The 17,882-nt window shown below is 37.5% G+C and overlaps 1 protein-coding gene across 2 annotated transcripts in view; it reads left to right on the forward strand.

Annotated features, from left to right (window-relative positions):
• Nucleotides 1-17,882, forward strand: part of LOC124721089 (polyamine-transporting ATPase 13A3-like) — a 191,568-nt gene that overhangs the window by 138,924 nt on the left and 34,762 nt on the right. For both annotated transcript variants that reach the window (XM_047245900.1, XM_047245901.1), the window contains 2 exons: nt 2,634-2,768; nt 15,965-16,115. In XM_047245900.1, coding sequence (XP_047101856.1) covers nt 2,634-2,768; nt 15,965-16,115 — 286 coding nt within the window. The remainder of the gene's footprint in view (nt 1-2,633; nt 2,769-15,964; nt 16,116-17,882) is intronic.

A 17,882-nucleotide genomic window follows, 5' to 3' on the forward strand; every position in this document is an offset into this window, starting at 1 on the left:
CAACTGTGCATTCAATTAAGGCAGTACACAGATAGGGGTTAGTGTCTTGGTTACACCATCACTACAAGTAAAATATCGAGTAGCTTTTACAGCCATTCCTCTTTATTTATTAAACAGTGAGTTCATCTTGCAGATTCAGCTTCATTGCTATCTGGCACAAATGTGTACTGTTACACAAATTGGTTAATATACAATTTTTTCAAAACTTCTGTAAGTCTTGTTTTTCAAATCACATGTTTTCCATTTTAGAGAAAAAAAAATCATTTTTAATATAACGTACTGTGTGTTTCTAAAAGAATGCAAGTTTTTGCCCAATGCCAATACTATTACTAATGAAATTTTGAGTGGATACTTTTTATGTAATGAGAAAGATACCATGCAACAACCCTCCCTAATTTATTTGGCCATTTCCAGCCTGTGTTGTGCTGAGGAATAGTATGAACAAAGAGCTTATTTGTTTTACTATTGAATTGAATTGAATTGAACTTACATGGAAAGGTGCCACATAGAGGTGAACATGCAAAAAGAAACGGGCACTGAGGTCAACGACCACAACATACAGCACCTGGCTTTATACTTTGTCTAAGGCCACGAGATAACATAAGCTCAGTGGAATTGTACATGTTTAAAGTCAAATGGTAAATTGTTTGATGTAAACAGAATTCATGGTATAAAAACTAGCTTGCTAGGGCCACTTCCTGTCAAAATTTCTGCTTCTGTGATGATGGAGAGAAGTAACTTTAAGCCACTGTGAACGAAGGGTTCTGAGAAACAAGATAATGAATGATGCTCTTGATCAGAGTTACGTCATGCCTCACCTTTGGAAGGAGTTTCCAAAGAGCGAGTTAAAGCCTGATGTTCTCAGGCTGCAGCAAGTCTTGCCTGATGTGATCTTTAATTGAAGCTTTAGACTGCATACACTCAGTCATTTAGCTGTTCTGGTGTATTCAGGAAAACTCAATCATTTTCTAGGCTTTTTTATTTGTAAACAAAATGCTTTTTCTAGCAAAGAATATAAATGAAACCTATTAAAAAAGGGAAACCTGTATCATTATGTTTTTTTTTTTAATACAGAATTTGAAAGCAGTAACTCTATATATACTAGCCAAGTAAATTCGCTGTTAGTTTGTATTCATAAAGATAAGGTTGTTGTGCTTAATTCTGTACTGACATACAGTTCAGAAAACATACCTGTCACTGAGTTAAAAAAACTGAAAGCACCATCTATTGGTTCTTCGGTGTATTATTTTGTGATGGTTAAACATCTGAACTACTAAACTGAGCAGATGATTTTAGATAAAACTTTAAATTAAGATATCTTCTTATTTCCTGTTCCAATTATGATTAAATAAAACCTATATCTTGCCGCCAATCTGTGCTAAAGTTACTTGTGAAAATCCCATGAAAATTCGTGTAGTAGTTTTGGAGATTGGTTTTATTAGAGAGGAGGGAGGGAGAGAGAGAGAGAGGAGATTGGTTTTATTAGAGAGGAGAGAGGGAGAGAGAGAGAGAGAGAGAGAGAGAGAGAGAGAGAGAGAGAGAGAGAGAGAGGGTGGGGGGGGGGGGGGAGGAAGGGAGGGAGAGAGAGAGAGTTTATAATGTAGCTTATGTTCATCCAAAGATTATTAGAGTATTGTGTAAAAATTTTAAGTAAATAGGTCAAGGAAATTTGAGATTTTTGCTAATATATCTTTATATTCCATATATATTAGAAAATATGTAGCCTGTGTCTGTCTGAATGTTTATTAGAGTATCATGTAAAAATGTGAAGCAGATTGGTTACGTACTTTTCAAGGTTCTTGGTAATAATGTTTAACAGTGACTTGTCTTCATAAAGGATTATAGATTTCTCCTTCAAGTGTTATATGAATGTTACCATTGTTTTCAAATGGTGGTGGATTGTTGCTAACAAACTTATATGTTGGGATATTATTTTGTAGCAGAGGTTTAAAAGCTTAGAAAAACAGAGCTTCATGCTCAAGTCAGAGTAGGATAAAACTGACTGGCAATTGTATACAATACAAAATAAATACCAATGGAAATGATGGTTGGAAGATAATAAGCGAGTTCTCTCTCTGCTTACAACATGATTCTTCAAATTTCTATCTTTGTTACTAGTGTTTATTTTGTGAGGAGTACCATCATTTTTTTATCTCACATTTAGTTTCAGTAAAGATTTCATTCTCGGAAAAATATTAAAGATCGATATAAATGTATTGTGGTAAAGTGCCAGACTGTGGATCCAAGGTCATGTGTGTGCTCCCCAGTCAGTCCAAAAATTTCATCTGTCATTCTTCACTTCTTTCACCGCTGGTAGTGTTTGTTAATGTGAAAACTGCCAAGGTGCACCATGGCTTGTAATTCACATTAAGCTTTAGGTCTCCCAATTACTGGCTGAGTAAGTCAGTTCGAGCTTCAAAGGTCCTAGGAAGGAAATGGCATACCACCTGTAATAGGCCCATGCCTAGTAAAACACAGTGATGTTAAAACTCTTGGGTTGATGACAGATTAACTTTTTATGGATTTATTATTTTCATTATTGGAATGAAAATACTGATTTACCCTTACTGATAATATTCTAATCTAACTTTAATTGAAGACTGTTGAATATATTGCACTTTTATCATTTCCAGATGTTTGAGTCAACAGGATGGCAGCTGGAAGAGCATGACATTGAAGACACTTCAAAGTTTGATATGTTATTTCCAACAGTAGTTAAGCCACCCAAAGGAAGATACACCTCTGCTGGAAAGGACTCTGACATAGATGTGAGTTTTGTTTGGTTAAGTTTTCTTTCTTGTTTCTTTCTATGAGAATATTTGCTCTCAAAGTGGCTATTAATTTTAGTGTGTCATCAGACAGTCTGTTAGTCACTCCTTAAGCTATAAACCCTCTTTGTTACATGCAACTGATCTGTTCATAAGTGCAAATTGATACCTTCTGCAAGGTCATAGTTACAGATTAGCCAATTTTAGGTACAGAAGCTGGCATTTCTAATTATATGAACATCACTTTTCATAAGCATCTGTTTTACAAACAATTTTACATGCAGGGCATCTGCAGCAGCTGAAGGTCATGATGAATGAAAACCCTGCTGACAGCTGGTATAACTTGGTTTTAATTGAGCACACTACTGGTTTCATGGCTTACAGCCACAAATTCAGGTGAAATATACATATTTAAGAAATGAAATAGTATTATAAACTGTTTGCAGACTTGTGCTATTATATAAACATTATATGCAGACTTAACTCGCAAAATTACATTAATCCATAACACGGACATAGAGAAACTTTTTCCTGCAACAAATGTAATTCAGTGGGTATTTACTGTAACTAATGCAATGATTGCCCAAAAAAATACATAGGACAAATCGGTAGGTGCTTCAGTTAAAGGGTTCCAGGAACATCTTAATTTAACAAATTCCAAATCTGCATTAACCTCACATGCACAGGAAGTGGGGCATAGTCTTGCTGAAAATTTTATAATCCTTCATAGAAAAGAATAGGGCCAGGATTTGAGTATACTGGAGATAGTGGAAATACAAAAAAGATAGTATACAGCACATGTTGAATGGTCTGTTGGGTTTAAAGCATCATAACATTTTGACAAAGTTTCATTGCTACTTTGGTTAATTATGTCGTAAGGGAGTGACCCAGCACTCTTAGTCATGTGTACATTGTGACACAGCTTCTGTGTGATTGTATTGTATTGTATTGTCCGTCCTCTGCTGGAATATTGCTGCGTGGCGTGGGATCCTTACCAGGTAGGATTGACGGAGGACATCAAAAAAGTGCAAAGAAGGGTAGCTCGTTTCGTGTTATCGCGCAATAGGGGTAAGAGTGTCGCTGATATGATGCATGAGTTGGGGTGGCAGTCACTGAAACAAAGGCAGTTTTCTTTGTGGTCAGATCTATTTATCAAATTTCAATCACTTTCTCTTCCAAATTCGAAAATATTTTGTTGACACCCACCTATGTAGGGAGAAATGATCATCATAATAAAATAAGAGAAATCAGAGCTCAAACGGAAAGACTTAGGTTTTCCTTTTTCCCACGCACCATTCAAGAGTGGAATGGTAGAGAAGTAGTATGAAAATGGTTCGATGAACCCTCTGCCAGGCACTTAAGTGTGAATTGCAGAGTAACCATGTAGATGTAGATGAACTGGGGGCCTAGAAATGATGGAGAGGCTCCGTCCCTACTGCAGCCGCAGTGGTCCACAACCCCACAACTTCACCCTTCCGCTGCCCCACTCTGAACCACTCTTTCAAGGTATTGTGCAGTTCGGCTCCCGGTGGACAACCCCCCCCCCCCCACACCAGACGAGTGTGACCCCTATGTTTGCGTGGTAGAGTAGTGCTGGTAGTGCTGGTGTACGCATAAGTGGAGAACTTGTTTGTGCAGCAATTGCCGACATAGTGTAGCTGAGGCGGAATAAGGGGAACCAGCCTGCATTCATCGAGGCAGATGGAAAACTGCCTAAAAACCATCCACAGACTGGCCGGCTCACCAGACCTCGACACGAGTCTGCCGGGCGGATTAGTGCTGGGGATCAGGTGCCCCTAACCAGGCAGGCTTCTATGTGATAGTTACTGTTTACGTGGACAGTCAGTGTTTCCTGGTGGCCGGCAAAGTCAGGGCCTGCTCTTGTAAGCTGTGCCTTCTGTGTCTGGTTTGACATGGTAAGAAAGCAACATGGCTACTTTATTCTACTTTCTTCCCATGGTCTTGCACTATTTGCACTGTTAACTACATTATGAGCGATTATCTTTGGAATCAGTTTTAGCCTTCAGCACTCTCTTTCTTATAGACACTTGCATATGCAATGAAAAGCTGTTATATGGGTTCAAGCTACCTGGCAACATTAGTATAGGATATTACAGGGATTGGCTTCCAAAGTAGTCTTCATTCATCTAGACTTCTCAAATATTGAAAGTATTCTCAGAATGCTAATACCTTTGACTAAGGATATTGCAGTCACCAATTATGGATTTATGTAATTTGGTGAGCATAAGTCTGCAAATAATCTTTATATAATAATGCAAAATAGCGATACAGTTTATGATGATACTTCCATTCTTAACCCTTGAATGGGCGCACCTGTATATAAAGTGTACCAAACATAAACAACATTATCTTGTACTGTTCCATTGTTATTTTGCAGTTGTGAGACCATACTTATTCCTTAATTATTGCTTCATCTAACACAGTGATAAACTGTCTTGTCATACATCAAAGTGAGCAGCAGTAAAATAAAATAAACAGAGAGCTAGGTGAGAAAAAAATTTACGGTCAGTGCAAGAAAATGCCCCTGATTCTGAGCTAGTAGTACAATCTTACAATGAGGCAGTTGTCTGTGAGATAATTTGTAATTGAATAAGCGTTTTGCCTTGATCTGATGTGACTGCGCCGTATAATGCTTTGAGTGGATCGTTACTGTGGGGTAGCACTTTTGTGTGGCAACAGTGTGACATAATGAAAGTTTATTTTATTATTGTTTAATTAATCTAAAATTAAACTGTGGTTTTACCCATACATGTTTACCTTAGTAACATAAAAACAACTACTCCTTACATTGTACAAAGTACACCATGTGCCAGTTGTTGTTACGAAAATGGGCGCGACCACTCGAGGGTTTAATATGTATGTTGCACCTGAAGATGTGGCCGTAAGCCATGAAACCAGTAGTGTGGTCAACAAAAATCAAGTTTTATCAGCTGACAGCAATGTTTTCATTTCTCATTCATTAATGTTGTTACAGTTCATGCTAAGATTCTGGCTGAAAGTTTCTCTTGGTGTACAATTTTGGGTGTTACTCTAATACTTTCTATTAGTGATATTGTCTTTGATGCATTGTCTGCTATCAAAAGTAATTATTTGTTGTATTTATATGAATATATACTGTCTACAGTCAGACAAAGAAACTGTGGGAAACAGTGTCCACCTTACTCCTTATACATGCATAAATGTTCATCCCTGTGCTTGATTTTTATTGATTTTTTTCTCATTACTTCCAATCCCAAATTGCAGCTAGGTATAAATACATACTATTTGTTTTCTGTGATATATTCTTCTAACACTTTTGGGGATTGTTTCTGCTTCTTTCCCCAGTTTACCTCAAGTTTTCACTATTCCTCTCCCTTACTTCCATTTTTACTCTGCAGATATTTAAAAATATAACTTTCAAACAAATAAAGAAAGAAGAAGAAAATATCTACCATTATGCAGCAATTCTGTGATGGAGCTCTCTTTCTTTTTCACTGCTATTTTAGTCTTTATTATAGATATTTATATTTCATTTAATCACAAATTTTGCCACACTTCTTTGACATGTGACTGGTTACTTCTGAACTTCATATGCCTACTCCAAAAATAATTATGGCACTGAGAAAGACCATTATATTTACAGCTTCTTCTTTCCCTTTTTTCTTGACATTTCTCAGCAGCTCATGCATTACGATAATAGAAATAGTGGAGAAAGTGGACTGCCTTTCTTTAAAAATTTATTTTCTTCAACAAACATGTACTTTCTTTTGCTACTCAAACACAGATTACACTACCAGTTACATTTTCATCCACCTGCAAATTATACCACACATCATTTATTTATCATAAGACCATCTAATATGCACTTGAAGGTTTTTGTGGCATGTCAATGCAATAAAATCTTCTCACATTTTTTGCTGCATCAATTTGCAGTGAGTCTGCAATGGAGGATATGTACTTTCTTTCATATTCTGATGAAGTGTCAGTGTCTCACAGTCCGTCCCCCTATATAGTCATTGACCATAGCTGACATTTAAATCCTGGCACTGACCACTCTACAACAATTTAAGCACCATGTAGTCCCATGCTTGTATGGCTGGTAGCTCAGGCTCGCTGTCCATTACTCTCCCACAAAATGCAGTCTGTCACTCTGGTCTTATTGCCTCCAGAACAGGTTGCCAAGTTGCACTGAGGGTAAAACCCCTTTCACTATCCTCTACAAAACTGACTTTATGGGGAAGATGGTAGCAGTTCTAAATTATCCAGTCTACAAGAAAATTGATTGGGATGTAGCATCTATAATCACAAGGAATATGACTACAATCCTGGACTCCTCTAGGCTAGTGAAAAAAATTATGAAACATTTAAACCAACCGGCAGCAGTGCCCCTACGTCTGTGATGTTAGGAACTACTATGAGCAAGTTGATGGGGTTCGAATTGACTCACTTGCAGTGGCAAAATTCTGCATGAAGAAATCTGGAGAGATTACAAGGCCACACCCATTCATGGTGTGGCAACAAGGAAGGGAGTCACTAGATAAATTTGTCAACCCCCAAATGAAATTAATATAAATGATGAATTCAACATGGAGGTTTGAGATCAACAAGCTCCTGTTTCTGGATGTCTATGTGCAGAATCCTGATGGTCATTTGCACAAAATTGTAACTACTAGTGACAACCTGCCATTAACAGTGAGCTTCATGCCTGATGACACTGATGCAAAGGTGAGAACTACATGTGGTGAGGAGAATGTACTGATGAAACTGGAATGTCTAGAATAGACTTTAGCTTCTAATAGCTGTAGGAAGGAAGGTATTCAGAAGGTGCTGTATGTACAGAGATGTATAAACAAGAACAGAGAAAGAAACTAGAGAATTGCCTACCTAGCGGGATGGTGTGCCGGCACCCAGCATGAAACCGTCCAGCAGATTTGTGTCAAGATCCAGTGTGTTGGCCAGCCTGTGGGTGGTTTTTAAGGCAGTTTTCCATCTGCCTCAGCAACTGTGGACTGGTTCCCCTTATTCCACCTCAGTTACACTGTGTCGCCAATTGATGCGCAAATACTGTCTCCATGTACCTGGTATGAGGGGGGGGGGGGGAGGGGGGAGGTGTCCACTGGGGGCCAAACCGCACAATAACCCTGGGTTATGTGTGGGGCGGCGGTGAGGTGGCTGGACTGCTGTGGCCTGTTGTGGGCTTGTGAACCACAGAGGGCTATGGCGGGACAAAGCCTCTTCGTTGTTTCTAGGCCCTCGGTTCAATACACAATTGCCTACCTACCATATGCTGATACAGCCTCTGCAAAAATCTGCAAAGCTCTAAACAACAAAGGAATTGAGTCCATTTTCCAGCCAAGTGCAAACACAAAAAATGAAAAAATTGCAGCATGAAAGATACCATTGTGCTTCATATATCTGGGGCTTGTTGCATTCATTGTGAATGTAGGAAATTTTACAATAGACAAGCATTTTGTAACTCTGTGTATGTTGCATTGATCATATAAATGCTGTAAGGCTCCACCAGGATGGTAAAGTGACATGGACTGAGTGCAGCTTCATGGAGTAGCACAAGTTCATTTTCGAGAATACGTCTGATATCTGTCCAGTGAGTGGTTTCTGAGACACTATTATTAAGGAGGCAGTCACCAAATCTGATGTGTTAGGGGCTTTGCCCTCAATGCATCTTGGAAACCTCCATTGGAAGCAATAAAGTGGAAGGGACATCTGCATTTCATGGGATGGTGAAAGCTTCTGACATCATAAACACTGGGACTGGTGGTGGTTAACTTGATGAGGTGCAACCATTGCAGGCATTTAAATGTCAAAAGTTGCCAGCTATTATATAAGGAGATGGTCTGTGAGACACCAGCACTCAGCCAGAAGATGGAAGGAGAATATATGTCATCTGAAACATCAAAGACTCACTGTAAATTGACATGACAAGAAACCCAAGAAAATTTTGCTACTAGACCATTAAAATTTGAGAATACATTCAATGTGTTTCCCTTGCAAGTCTGTGGCTTCCTCCCCCTCCCCCCCCCCCCTCTCTCTCTCTCTCTCTCTCTCTCTCTCTCTCTCTCTCTCTCTCTCTCTCTCATGTTTACAGAAACTGTTTCTAAATCTGAAAAAGAGTGCAGTAACTGTATGTCTGATGCACTGATGCAAGTGTAACTTGTTACTACATTTAAAGAAATTAGACAGAGTTTCAACAGCAAATTGGATCTCATTCCTTGGGTAGCCTACTATTATTCAGGAAAATGGTTCGATGACTGTCTGAACTACAATTTCATGGTAATCATTTGATATTCTGTTGGTTATAAACCATAAATTTTTGTGTTGTGTGATTTATTTGTTGCCAGACAAACACCCTCATATCACTCATTAAACTAAGTGTTACACTACATTATATATGACACAAAATTGATCTTGAAACAATAAATAAGATGTGGGCATTCATTCCACTATGAATCATAGTGGTGTGGGTGGCTATAATGATCCAGTACAGTATTAATCTTATTTGACTGTTATAATATGAGGTGGCTCTTACAATTAGCTACCGGTCATGATTTGTTAAATGTTTTTATGTGCTTTGTCATAAAGCCAACCCATCTAATGCTGTCGTGATTACACAATGTGTGTATCAGTCCTCAAATTAAAGTGAAGAGACATGTATTAAAAATATATATATATATATATATATATATATATATCTCATCATATGGCAAGTTCTGTTAATGGCTGTTGGACTCACAACAGTACTAAAAGAAATATTTTCCTGCAGGACAAGACAGACTACAATAGTGACACATTTCTGAACAATGCTGATAGTACACCAATGTGGATAACACTTAGACGTGTGAAGCTGAAATGAAATGATAGTATTCCCCCTTTTTTTAACCTTGACTGCCAAATCATGTCAGCATAAACATACATACGTTCTTATTATTCATTCATGCAGACCATATGCGTTTGTCACAGAAACACATTTGATAAATATTTGTTAATTATTATTTCACTGTAGTACAATCAGGAAAGCTTTTGATTTAATATGCAAGGCATTTGCCTTCAGTAAAGCATTAGCTGGTACTTTTTTAAGCATAATTAAGGACAAGCTGGAATTATTTCATTTTACTACAGTGGAGACTCAATTATCTGGACCTCAATAATACGGATTCATACATATCTTGCTTGTCAACCGTGAGCAAATATCTTTGTAGTTTAGACTGAGCATGCATGGACATGTTGCACTGGCTCAACCTACCCACACCCCATGCAATCTCTGCCGTGTGCATTTCATTATGTTTGAGTTAAACAGTTACTAATCACTGCACCATATCATATCTGTGCTTAAAAATGTCATGGCGCAAAAGCATGGTTTTACTGCTTAAAGATAAAATAAACATTATTGATTCATTAAAATAAGGAGAAATTAGTCGTAAGTTAGCCGATAAGTATAGTGTAGATAATTCTACGATAAGCAATATTAAGAAGAATACCAATTCAGTTTTGAATTACACATCAAAAAGTAAGGAAGAAACCAAAAAATGAACATTGGAAAGGTGCTTTGTATTGTTGGTTTTTATAAAAATGATCAACTGACCAGCTGATAGCTGCTCCCTTGCTCTGTGAAGAGGCATTACAGTTAAATAAAAGAAAATGTGGTGATGAATCATTCGTGGGAAGTAACAAATGGTTGTTCAGATTTAAATCTCATCATGGAATTTGCAAATTGGAAGAACAAGTGAAAAAATGTCAGCTGATGTAGATGCAGCAAATTCTTTTACAGATTGTTTTAAAGAAGAATTGGACAGAAATGACTGTGACTTGTACTTTGTTCACAATGCTGATGAATCCAGATTAAATTGAAAATCATTACCATCAAAACCATTAGCTTCTTGGCAAGAGTGTACAGCTCCAGAACATAAAACTAGTAAAGAGTGAGCAACAATATTAGTTTGCACAAATGCTACCAGGACTATAAAATGCATTTGCATCTCACTGGAAAATCCAAAACCGCCAGGTTCTTAAAAAAATCAGGTTTCTCTTAATTTATAAAAACCAAAAAAGTTCATGAATGGACACTGAGATATTCATTAACTGGTATAACATACATTTATCCGTGAAGTAAAAAAATATTAAAACAAAATTGATAAACAAGGAAAAGTCACACTTTTAATGGTTAATGCACCAGCCCATCCTTCATCTGAACTGTTAGAGACAGAAAATGGAGTGTTTACAGTAAAATTTTTGCCTTCTAATGTGATATTCTTGGTACAACAAATGGATCAAAGTGTTACTGAAACACTAAAATGACTTTATGGAATACTAATTTTATGTAGATTATTATTTGTTGATGAAGATAACGTAGAAATGGTTTTCTCATTTTTCAAGCAAATGAATTTATAGTAGTGTTGTTACGTGGTTGTAGATGCTTGGGATTTGATTGAAAGAAAGACTCTCAAAAACCTTGAAACAGAATACTAAAATTGGAGCATGAAAATTCAACACCAGTGTGGATGATTCTGTTTTTGATGATGAAAATGAGATAATGACAAATGTACACATATGCCATGAATGTGATGCCATCCATATGGAGTTGGCTCACTTGTGACAGTAATTATCAAGATTTTCGTATCACACCAGATGACGAAACTGTTGAAAACGTATTGCAGGCAAGCGAACAGCAGGAAATGCAAGATGAAACAGAAGAAAATGTTGATGCAGAAAATGATGCAGGACCATTTCATGCAGAAACGTTTCAAGCCTAGCAAACAGCTTTAAAATAGTTTGAAAAATAAACAGAGCATGATACTGTGAATTTATTACAAGTAAAATGAATTCTTGATATATCAACAATGAAGAGAAAAAATTGTTTACATCAAATCACAATTATCAAATATTTTAAACAAAATTAAACTACAGTGACTGTCCCATGTGACTTTCGTCAGGTCTTTCATGATTTAAGTTGCAATATTTTAGTAATTTTGAGAAAATATGTACATAAATACAAAACATGTCTCTAATCTCTTAATAAACATTGATTTTTGTTGATTTTAATAAGTTTAATTTGTTTTTGTTGTTTTGAAAAAACACCTAACACTATGTATTAACCTTAGGAAGATAACTGTATGACAACGTAGCTAAAAGAGAACTGTCTGTGTACGTTATCTTTTTAGAATTATAATACAAAAATTGCTTTTCTTTATAAACACATCAAAAAAGTTTTGCATCGCCCCGGTTCCCAGAACTCCTGAAGATAGACGTTGACTGTGGATATTGCATCACAGACACAGTGCCTTTAACTGTTCAGAGATGTCACTAAACCCTCACAAAGATGTAAACAACCATGCATGAGCAGCACCTATTGGATGGTGAGGGTCCAACAGCCGACCAGTTCCAGTCATTCCACCAGGAAGGAGGTTCATGGCTCATGTTGTCTGTAGTTCATCCATGCCTAGATGGTCAATACCACGGTTCGATCATGTCCACATTGTTATATTGTGCCAGGGAGGGCTCTCAACGAGGGAAGTGTCCAGGCATCTCGGAGGGAACCAAAACGATGTCGTCCAGACGTGGAGGACACACAAAGAGACAGGAATTGTCGATGACATGCCTCGCTTAGGCTGCCCAAGGACCACTACTGTAGTCGATGACTGTTATCTACAGGTTATGGCTCGGAGGAACCCTGACAGCAATGCCACCAAGTTGAATAATGCTTTTTGTGCAGCCACAGGACATTGTGTTATGGCTCAAAATGGAAAAGTAGGCTGCATGATGTGCAACATCACTCCCAACGTCCATGGCAATGTCCATCTTTGCAACCACGACACCATGCAATGCGGTACAGATCGGCCCAACAACATGCCAAATGGACCACTCAGGATTGACTTCACGTTCTCTTCACCGATGAGTGTCGCATATGCCTTCAACCAGACAATTGTCGGAGATGTGTTTGGAGGCAACCTGGTCAGGCTGAATGCCTTAGACACACTGTCCAGCAAGTGCAGCAAGGTGGAGGCTTCCTGATGTTTTTGGGTGGCGTTATGTGGAGCCGACATAAGCCGCTGGTGGTCATGGAGGGCACTGTAATGGTTGTACGATACGTGAATGCCATCCTCTGACCAATAATGCAACCATATCAGCAGCATATTGGCAAGGCATTCGTCTTCATGGATGACAATTCACGCCCCCATTGTGCACATCTTGTGAATGACTTTCTTCAGGATAACAACATCGCTCAACTAGAATGGCAGCATATTCTCCAGACATGAACCCTATTAAACATGCCTGGGATAGACTGAAAAGGGCTGTTTATGGACGATGTGACTCACTAACCACTCTGAGGGATCTATGTCCAAATGCCATTGAGGAGTGGAACATTCTGGACCAACAGTGCCTTGATGAACTTGTGGATGGTATGCCATGACAAATACAGGCATGGATCAGTGCAAGAGGACATGCTACTGGTTATTAAGAGGTACCAGTGTGTACAGCAATCTGAACCACCACCTCTGAAGGTCTCGCTCTATGGTGGTACAAGATGCAATGTGTGGTTTTCATGAGCAATAAAATTGGCGGAAATGATGTTTATGTTGATCTCTGTTCCAATTTTCTGTACAGGTTCCGGAACTCTCGAAACCTAGGTGATGCAAAACTTTTTTTTATGTGTGTTCAATTACCTTGCTTTTCAACTATCCAAATGATTTACAAGAGCAATTAGTCTGGTTAATGAGTGTCCACTGTACTACAATTACTGTCTCCAGTAGTAAACAGAAATGAGAGAATGAATACATGCATGAATTTCTTATATGTATATTGTATAAAATAAAAAAAGACCAAGTGAGTGGTTCAGATTTAAATTGCAAATTGCCTTTTACTTGGTTAGAACAGTACTGGTGTGATTACTCTCATGTTGCTACTACACATCAAAAACATTGATTCTACACAGCATTAACAGAGACTGCTACTAGTACAGGTCAAAGATTGCGTTATGCATCAGATGGTACAAAAAGAATCTGAAGTGGAATCATATTCTGTACAACGTGTTTCCATTAATTTGATAATCGTCAGTGTAAACCATATTTTATTTTGGAAGTTTTTCAAACTGTGATACTTTTTGCAAATACTTGTTGGTTTCTGAGTTTATTTCCTGTTACATTTATCCAAACTGGATGGATATTTACTTAATCTAAAAGACCCATATCTACAAACTCCATAATTTCAGTACTCTATTCACTGCCTGCAGGACAAAATACTCCAAATCCACTGAGAGAGTTTCTTTAACTCTTTGCCTTATGGAACCAGTACAGAAAGCCACAGCTTGAATGACCCGAAAATCATTGAAAACTGTAGTTAGAAACTTCCACTTGACTCAAAATATATTCGAGATACAGTGCTTTAAAGTTGAATTATACCAGTGTTCTGCAATTTCTGTTGTGTTGTTGGATGATGTTTCTGAACATGCACGTGTATCCTCAATTCATTCATGAAGACACTGTCTACAACCCTGTGCAGTTTATCAGCAGTATTTCCTTACACCCTGTGTACCAAAATTACAGCTTCAGTTTAACTTCAGCAGAATGGTGGGGCATCATTTAAGAACTGAACAAGGATCCAAGCAAAGTAATACCATTTCTAACTTCTGTATTTTGCTGATGACTTTGTACTGTTCGTCTCTAATGCAGATATACTTCAGCAACAAACTGAAGAACTTACTGCAGCACATTTAAAAATAGGTCTGGAAAGCAATTACAGTAAGGTTAGAATAATCTGATATTAACACATCAGAAAGGAAATTTTATAAATTAACAATGAAATCATGCAGTCAGTTAATGAGCTTTTAGATTTATGGGTACTGAGGACAATGAATTGCTGAGCAGCAAAAGAAATAAAAAGAGAGTAAGAAAGGTCTGGACTGCAATTGTTAAATTAAATATAGTTTTCAAAATTATGCATCCAACACATCTGAAACATAAAATTTATAATTTATGTGTTTTATCAGCTTTGAGTTGTGGCAGTGACATATGAAGGGCTTATTTCAATAGTGGTACAAGTCCATTTTTGTTCATTCTCAGATACAGAGTCCTAAAGTTAAATGAGTGCTGAAAAATCTGCAGTTGAGATACCAGAAATATTCAAGTACATATACCTGAATATTTCTGGTATCTCAACTGCAAAGCTCATTTAACTTTAGGACTCTGTATCTCAGAATGAACAAAAATGGACTTGTACCACTATTGAAATAAGCCCTTCATATGAACTTTCAATGGCAAAACCATACAAAAACTTAAGCTCAGTCTGTGAGCAATGGAGAGGTGCATTTTGTGAACTGCTAGAAGAGGTGACAAAATAAACAAGTGAATCAGTTGACACGCTGGAATGGAACTGAAGTAAAAATGAAATGGTGTCAATGAAGAAGAAGATGATGATGATGATGTGGTGATATACAAGGCTAGTCCTCTGGGGTACTGTCATCAGCTTATTGCTTGCATCAGAGTACTAACAGTTATGGAACTGTAGTATTTTTATGTTTCTGTGTTCTGTGTATCAGGAGCAAAATTACAAAATGTGTTACCAGGAAAGAAATTAATCACCTCTACACCAAAACCAACACAAATTTTAACATAATGAGGCACAGGCTGAGAATAAACTGAAACTCACACTAGCTGAATATCCTCAAAAATGGCAATAAACTATCTATTTCTGCTTGGTTCATGCCATGTAAAAATTTTTTGTCAGGCTGCTTATGTTCTCTATTAACATGTACCTATCATGAAGCCTGTTTTGTTGTAATTACATACAGAAAATAAAGATTCGTGGTTATTGTGCCACAAAAGTCTGCAGCAGTAGAACTTGGCAATTCCTGGGTAATTGTATAATCATCAGCTGATCTAGGTGCTTCTGCAATAAAATGTACAAGTCCCATCAACATGCCTCTGGTAGTAGCACTAGCTTGAACACAATTCTTAGTATGAAAAAAAAATATTTGTGTGTGTGTGTGTGTGTGTGTGTGTGTGTGTGTGTGTGTGTGTGTGTGTGTGTGTGTGTGTGTGTTTGCATGCATGCGTGCGTGCGCGCCCGTGCATGTGTGCATGCATGGGTGTGTGTTTCTCACCCTTTATATTTCATAATTATTGAAATATTATACAGTGTCAGTGTTTTTGAAGTAGTCATATGTTCTTGTCTTGTGTTTATAGGATATAACACTGGGCATTGTTCGTCAGTTCCCATTTTCATCTAACTTACAACGTATGAGTGTCATTATGAGAAAGCTTGGTGATGCCCATTACACTGCTTACTGCAAGGGATCTCCAGAAATGATTGCATCCCTGTGCCATAATAACACAGGTATGCTCATAATATATCATTGCAGTTGTAACCACTGCAATTAATATTACATATCTGTTCTATAACTATTGTGACACCCCTGCACTCACTATTTCTATGTATGTTATGATCCAGTTTCATTGAAAGAGATATCCTTACTTATTGTTATTGGAAGATTATTTTTTAACAGTGTTCTTGGACAAAAGTTTAGTAGTTTTCTTGCTGTGTCTGGTTGATTTTTCTCACAAACATGACATGGCAAGAAAAATTCAGAAAATTTTATCTATGATTTATTGGTAGCTGATCCTTGGAAAACATCTCCAGTTATACAATACTGTGTGATCTTTCAAGAATATCTGATTCCTCAAGAAAAGTCTAAATGCCATATTTATAAAATGTAGGCACTAATTCTTTATTTCAGATTAGTTAAATTTACTGAAATGAAATGAAGGGAATCATTGAGGATGAAATCAATGAAGTGCAATAACAGGAAAGGGTATCAGTGAAATCTGTTCAGAAGTATGGAATGAATGTGTCTTGATAAAATTCCCATTGATTTCATTCATTCATTTCATTTCAGTGACCTTCGTTAAATTTGCATAGATACCCTCGTATACATGTCTCTGTGACAGTGAGAGCCATGGTGTGCCACAAAATTTATTCCTACAGTGGCACTGTCCCCACTTACCCCATGGGAGAACCTCTTTTATTATTCAAAAGTAATTGGAGGGAAATATCAGTCGCATTGAAAATTTGAGATGCTCTCGAAGGCATGTTTTTATGGTTTTGAATGGCTAGGGTGACTGCTTACTATAAGAAGAAGGTTTAGGTTTGGATACCAAGTTGGCAAAATTTTCCATTTTTCATGACATGGTCATTATTTTCTTCTGTGCAAGACTTTTAGGAGAACAAATCACAAGTACATGGTAGTGGAAATATTCATGTACAGTGTTAATGTAGTTTTGTTATATTTCACCACATTTTACATAGCTACAGCAGGATGAGTTTTAGAACATCTCTTATTTATAGCTCACTGGACACAGTTGATGAAGTAAAATATGTCACAATGTTTAACCCTATTCATTTTCCTGAATAGAATGCCACTGATTGGTGCAAGATGTGAGAGGTATGAGCATGAGGCAGCATAGTATATACAAAAGGCGTTGAGTCAGCCATAGTGCTGCTTTGATCATTACTGCAGGGGCAGTTTTTGTGCATAGGTTATTGCCTGTATTTGTCACACTTATGGTACAGATGGTTTGAAAATGTAATCAGGTGTCCAAAACTAGTCACCATCAAGATATAAAAAAAGATACTTCTCAATGCAACTGGTGACAGAGCTACAACCATTTATTTCAGTAGTATATATATCTTGTAGCTCCCATCACACTAGAAACTAGAAGCAGCTGTGAAATATTTTGTTACTCATTTTCTTTGACTCATCTGTGATTACTGTTTTTATTTATGTGCTATCACATGTGAAGCAGCTACAGCTTCAGCTTCAGGCACTGTATGAGGTGCTATCCAAAATTTTCGGGACTGGTGCTGCCATCTGTTGAAAACCTTACCTTTCGACTAATGGTCACCGTCACCCTCGAAGTAGTTCCCATCCGCATGTATACACCAGTCCCAGTGCTTCTGCTGCTGGTCATTTTTACAATGATTACCAGGTTTCTTGATAAGTTACTTTTGGATGCTTTGTACAGCACTTGAAACTGACTGGCTTCTCTGCAACTGAAGATGTTCAGTAAAGAAAAGGAATCCATGTAAAAACAAGTGTGACAATAA

Source organism: Schistocerca piceifrons, chromosome X (genome assembly GCF_021461385.2).
Source record: "Schistocerca piceifrons isolate TAMUIC-IGC-003096 chromosome X, iqSchPice1.1, whole genome shotgun sequence".
Classification (NCBI taxonomy): Eukaryota; Metazoa; Arthropoda; class Insecta; order Orthoptera; family Acrididae; genus Schistocerca; species Schistocerca piceifrons.